This window comes from Alligator sinensis, unplaced genomic scaffold (assembly GCF_000455745.1).
Source record: "Alligator sinensis unplaced genomic scaffold, ASM45574v1 scaffold9_1, whole genome shotgun sequence".
NCBI classification, from domain to species: Eukaryota; Metazoa; Chordata; order Crocodylia; family Alligatoridae; genus Alligator; species Alligator sinensis.
This window is the reverse complement of record NW_005842304.1, coordinates 1,032,531-1,039,295: the sequence shown is the minus strand read 5'-3', so window position 1 is coordinate 1,039,295 and position 6,765 is coordinate 1,032,531. Positions and strand designations below refer to the sequence as shown.

Sequence of the window (6,765 nt, the reverse complement as noted above, 5' to 3'; positions counted from 1 at the left end):
AGGAATGGTTACTGTTCTGTTACTGCTTCCGGAGCAAGCATCACCTATCATCGCCTGGCCTGAAGACCTAAATAGTACAAAAAAATTACTCTTTAACCATAGGTATACTTCATATGTAATTTAAAAGAAAGCATGCTGGGTATGGGACTTGATGACGGTGAATAAGGCATTTTGGTATGGCCTTCAACATGCAAGTTCAAGTTGCAAACCAGCATTATGCCACACTGACTGCCAATCCAGTTGTAAATGGACGCCTAGTTATTTGGGCTATTGCATCAAAGTAGATGTAATGCTAGCTATATCACTTAGTTGAGTGGCTTTGGCTATAGAAAATAGTATGCTTTAACTCCATAAGCCCTGAAAGCTACTAGGAATGGAAGGACATGTTACCTTTTGATACTAGTTTGAATATAGAAAAAATCCAGGCCAATTCTGAATACTGAATAAAAGGAATACTCTATATGTGGATTTACAATGTTTGAAGTTTCTACACATGGTAAAAATGTGGCATATGCTTTGTCTATGTCCATCAAGATAGCCTGACAACCGACAAGCTCTGTACCCACTAAACTGAGCTGAGATTCAGATAGATTCCAAACTACATCAACTCAGGTCTGGAAAGTATTATGACTGAAAATTTTAAGAGAAAACTAAGGTGCTACCATTCTAAGGGAAGAGGAAGCATTCCTCTCTAACTTCCAAGTTATGGGTCTGGTCCTATAAGCCCAGTATTGAAGTCAATACGTATCTGTGTAGGAAGCATGCATGCCTAAGTCTCTGTGCTGCATTCTGTTTGTTTGTTTGTTTTTTGCAATCCCATTACACTCCCTAATCAGGATCTTTACTTTTGTTTTCTTAGTAAACCTACTACAATCTTATTCAAAATTAAGAATCATTCTATTCTGCTCTAGGTGTTTGAGATGTGAGCTACTTACATTAGTGTTCGAATACATTTGGCAGAATCTCTGATGTCCCACACCTTAATATAAGATGTTGAGATTGTGAAGACCAGGCTAGTATAGTTGCAATATTTTACAGATACAACATTGTTGGGATGACCCCCCAGAGACATAATTTCCTGTCCAGTCACCAGATTCCATACTTTACAAGTACGATCTTGAGAGAGAGAGAGAGAGAGAGAGAGAGAGAGAGAGAGAGAGAGAGAAAGGGAGAGAAGGGGGGAGGAAAGAAGGAGAAATAATTTGTTATTTTCTCAAAATAAAAAGTTGCATTCTCATAAGTTCATGAAGCAGCCCATTCAGCATTCTAGGCACTGGACAAAAATGGCTGAATTCCACAGGTCCCAAAGACCGCATATCAACATCACCTCTCCTTCAGCAAAACTACTCGCAGACTCATTCTTGCCACTCATGCCACCACCCAAAAGCATGCTTAATTCAGCATCAGGATCAGTCCCTAGCCAGTCAGCTCACAGAGAATATGTGAAAAATCAGGTGGGAACTGTACCGTGTCTTAAGTGTCACCACACTTAGACTAGGGCAGGTCACGAGTGGAGAGAAGCATGTTTCAAAAAATATGGAATCAAAAATTCAGTGCAGATGAGATTTTAAAAATTGAGCACCACCAATAACTTAAATTCCCATGATAAAAACGTGAGGAGAGAAGAGATCTCTCCAGCAGTCAGATTCTAAACTACTCAGGGCTTCAGGACCCTTAAAAACCCCAGAGTTAACAGCCATTCCCCACCCCTTACTTCCTCACACAATATACAAGAGTAAGACTGTATTTTGAGCTATTACATAAACACATAAATCAGGACAAAAATATTTTTTGAAATAAAATTATAATAAGTTATAGTAGATGTTTGATTTTTTTTACTATATGATTTGGGTTTTTTTTCCAGTTCCAAGATGGCAACCTCCCCCTTCCCAAAAGGAGTACTTTCAGGGCAAAGGAAGGGACTTCCAGTGGCAAAGGTCAGAGGGTTAGGAGTGGGACTTCCAGTCCCATGATGGCAACCAGGCAAGCACCTGTCAAGGGGAGGGCTACCCTTGTGGCCCTTGACATCTCACCAAAACTCATTAAGCGACCCTCCAGCTGAAATAATTGCTCACCCCTGCCTTAGCAGATTGTTCAAATGGCTCATTAGCTGCCTATCTAAGCATTGGTGCTATATTCCTAGGCCATATTTGGCTAGCTTGAACTTCTAGCCATCAGAAGCTTCTAGCCATTCCATACCTTTGAAGAACCCTGTATCAATGTTTTGTTCCCCATATAAGTGTTATAGCAGTGATCAAGAGTAATCCCTTAGACTTTATTTGATGCAGTGGACTGGGCTCATAAATCCCTATCCTGAAAGGCATGTTTTCCAAGTTTGTAATCAATCACTGTCATGGCTCTTTGAATTCTTTACATTTTTTCAATATCCATTCTCAATTATAGACACCGGAACTGGACAAGCTATGCCAAAAGCAGCAATGTGAAGCCAGAACATTGCCTTGAATTGAAGATTTGTTTTTCTCTTAAATTCTTTAGTTTTAGCTAAGATATTTTAAATTCATAACCACTTATTTTTAATGCTATGACCCAGGTCATTTTTAATCACCTTGCTCTACACCTTTTCCCTTCTCGATGTGAGTTGTACGTGATGATTTGTCAAGACCTTTCTGTATTTCTAAGAAAGTTATTTGTGTCTCAGTATTTCTCTCAGTAATTGCTTTTATTTTCCAATTCTAATTTTGTAACTGCACTGATGGATGACTTCATTAAACAGTCATTCTTCCTTCAAGAGAGGCATATCAGCATTAATATTAGGAGTTTGCAAAAAAGCTATTACATGCTTAATTATATGGTACCATAAGCAACCTTAGGTCTTAACTTAATGTAATGACCAGCTATATCAAGTAACTTTTTTAAAATTCTATTTCAGAAGTTAAACTGGAATGCAAAGGAACTTACAAATAGTACACATGACAAGTAAAAACTACTGCTAAACAGACCAACTTCTGTTTATTATGCTCCAAAAATGGATGCCTAAAGTATTCTACCCCTCACACTACCAAAACTCTTACATTGATGTCACTGGGCACAAACAGAATTTCAAAACATAAAATTTTAAGAGAAATTTTATTACAGAACAAATACATGAAGCCTGCCCTACCTTTAGATCCAGTGAAGAGAAGATCATCAGTTGCATCAACACAAAGCACAGCCTTGGTATGCCCCTCTGCTGTGTGGATACACTGAAGTGAAGAAGTTCTGATGCACTTGGAAGCAGGGAATGGATTGATTATACCCCTAAAAAAACAAAACACAAAATGTGAGTTGAGTATAGCAATACAGATACTTTCTTTCCACAGCTCACATTTTTTTATCCCACAGTTATTAAGAGTAATACAAATATTAGTTGCCTGTATGTAGTGAAATATGTTGGTCTCATTTGCTTACATATTTTGGTGGAACAACACAATCAGTGTTCCTTAAGTGCCACATTTATTTATTTTTTTTAATGTCCAGCTTTACAAAGTGTCCATGTTGTGCACCCAATTAAATGAAAACATGTACAAAAAGACAGAAAATTTGGGGCTACAGAATCAGAAGGGGTTTGGAAGGGCACAAAGAACTAGCTACAGTTCTTCAACCTTTAAAATTAGACAAAGCACTCTTCTTGGTGCTTGTATAAGAATCAGAATAGAACTGCTTCCAAGCTACTCTGACTTTGTGCCACTGAGGCAGGGCTCCCAGGGCAGCATATACTGGCATATCCAAGATCTATCGCTTTGGGAGATCTACTGATGTGGATAATAAGAAGCACCTCAACACCAACAGACTCTCTACTGAATATCTGTGGCTGGACTGGTGCAAAGAGATGTAACCCAGCTTGAGATTCTGGGCCCAAGTATTTCATAAGTAGTGGCCTACAGATTCAGTTCTGCAAATATGGGTCAAATGAAACCCCAGCTGTTTTTAGTGGGCCTTTAAGACAGCAAGAGAGTGAGAGCACACTTGCATGCACACTCATGTGTGTGTTCATGCATGAGTTTGGAACCGCCACATAGTAACAGACGCATGGTCCCAGCTAGCCCAGTAGTCAATGCAAGATGAATTTAGGAGAAGGCATAGAATCCCATAATGCTTCTAATAAAAGCAAGAGTTGGCCATAGATAGACAGATCATTTCTTACTGACCCTAGAGAGTGGTAAATTTACCTATAGCAGTCTATACACTATTATCCTGTTTAGTGTGGCTGAGGAAGTTTTCTTAAAACCTATAAATACTTATTCTTACCTTGGATTACCTTGGACATATTTTACTGAGACATTTGCTTCAGTCCTCTACTGTAAGAGGGACTTCCATATTATGTTTGAAGGTATTTCCTTTTGTCTGCTTTAAACCTAAATGCTTAATTTCATGGACTATGTTCTCCAGGTCATGCAAAGTAAATAAATATGGAAAATTAACTTCCTATATCACCTTCATTTATTTTATGTACCTCTGTCTTTTCTGCTTTCTAAATATACCCCATATGTTCTCTCTCCTGGGAGGCAGCATGGTCCATCAAGAAAGTACCAGGCTGAGCATGGACAGCTAAGTCCTATTTCATTTCTACCACTGGACTTATTACCTTTGCACAGTTACTTATTTTCTTCGACTTATTGTCTTTGAACATTAGAGCCACGTATCCATCTTTGCACAGTGCTCTGAACATTAAGCATGGAGTGCCATAAATACTAGCAATACTATTGTTACTATATTAACTCTTCCATCTCCATGATTATTTGCCTCGTCATTGCCTGCCTTCGGATACAGCATTCCTTTGCTGCTGGCCCCCTACTCACAGAGAACCCACATTCTAAGTTCACAGCTGTTTTTTTCTCAGAATCCGTGTTCCCAGTTTCTGGATTAAATGAAGGAAGAGTGGGGCACCAAAACTTTCTTTCATCTCACAATTAATTATGCATATTGGCACTAAAAGAGGGTAGAAACCACTGACTGTAACTTTTAGGTAACAAAACAATGAGAAAAAGATTTATCAGCCACTAATGACACTGAGGAAAAAGAAAGCAACTGAATTCTTTTTTTTTTAAAAGGAGACATGCTGTTTAAAAAACCCAAGCTCCAAGGAAAGATTTGCTTCTGATTCCCTTTAAAAAAATACATGCTTGACAAAAAGTAAACCTTAAAATATTTACTTACTGTTTCTTTTTAAAAGAAAAGCAAAAAACACATGCTTCACAGAAAAATCATGTGAACTTCTGGCAATAAACGAATAAAGCAAAAAGTACACAACATACAATTGTTATGGGAGGTATCAAGAAAAGGCATGCAACAAAAATGAGATCACCTGAGAACTGGTGAAAAAGTATTAAGAACATCAGAAAGAGGATGGAAAGATGGTAGAGAAAGAGATGCAGTGTACCTGTGTACCTCCGACAGAGAGGAATCACTTTCATCAGACCTACAGTAACAGTGGTGGGATTGTGAGGAGAAAGAATACAGGTATCAGCAGCAAGAAAGTCTCCATGTTAGAAGAACAAACAACAGCATGGTGGACTCAGAAAAGCAGTCAGTGCAAGTTTATATAATCTATACAGCATTGTTGCTTAGTTTAAACTACATCTGTGATGGCATTGGAGAAGAATATTAAAAACGCATTCACAGAGGTCAGTTAAATTCACAAGATGTCCCATATCAAGGAACTAGAAAATATGGTGCATATTTGCTTACAGAAGTAAAGACAATGAAGAAAAGGTAGATAAAATTTGACCTCTAATTGATGCTAATTCCTACAAATATCTACAAAGAAAAATACAAGGATGTCAGTGTCTTAACTTCAGAAACTTCTAAACATTTTACAATGTTTATGTTCCTAAGATACTAAAAATGACAGAATCTTTACTGAATCAGGTTCAGCAATTTGCAAATGAACACACAAGTTCAAAATGTTTTATATTTCCATTCCAAAAAAATTTTAGAAAAGAACAAAAAACCTTCAAAACACATGCACATTTATAGTATGCCCTGTAATAATAAAAAAGGCTGTGCCCTTCATTTTCAACTCAAATAAAACATAACATTTGAATTTGATTTCAAAGTCAGACAATAGGATATATGATGTTAATTAAAGCTCAGTAAGTAAAAAGAAACCTAGGATAATATATATCAAGTTAGTGATAAGATAAATTTAGTGGGATGAGGGAGTTACAAGCGCTCTTAAGCTACTAGAAGCTTTGTAACCTCCTATGTGAGATACAGTAATTCTGTAGAACCCTGAAGAACAATGCTGTATAAAAATAATAGCACAGAATAAGGGATATGAACAATCCCTCCAGCTGCTGCAATCAGAATAAAAGGTTGATTCCATTTTTCAGCTGAGTTACTAAATACCAAATTGCACTGTTATCAGAACTGAAATCTTGCAATAATATTTTGGTTCAATTAAAAATTATCACCAATTTTAGTCCATCTTTTATAGAAGTCTATCTAATCAAAAAAGTGAAAAAGAAGGTTGCCAGTGTGAAATATGTCTGTCTCCAAATTCTCTGAAACATGTCAGTGAAGTAAATAATTTGAATAGCTACTAAACTTACACTACAGTTATTCCAACAGACCATCCTACAGGGTCTCTTTGAGAGCTCTCTGACCTATGCTGTATGGGCAGCTTAATAATTGTCAAAAGCACCATTATCTAAAATGATGCCTAAAATCTAAACTCCAAATATAGATTTAAATATATATTTATATACACACACATATTTACCAATTCTACATATCCTTTCACACACTTAAACTATGAAGGAAAAC

The 6,765-nt window shown here is 37.1% G+C and overlaps 1 protein-coding gene across 1 annotated transcript in view; it reads right to left on the bottom strand.

The window, feature by feature from the left end:
• Positions 1 to 6,765, bottom strand: part of KIF21A (kinesin family member 21A) — a 139,292-nt gene that overhangs the window by 13,668 nt on the left and 118,859 nt on the right. The window contains 4 exon segments of the mRNA XM_025209701.1: positions 1 to 67; positions 936 to 1,116; positions 3,122 to 3,258; positions 5,381 to 5,419. Coding sequence (XP_025065486.1) covers positions 1 to 67; positions 936 to 1,116; positions 3,122 to 3,258; positions 5,381 to 5,419 — 424 coding nt within the window.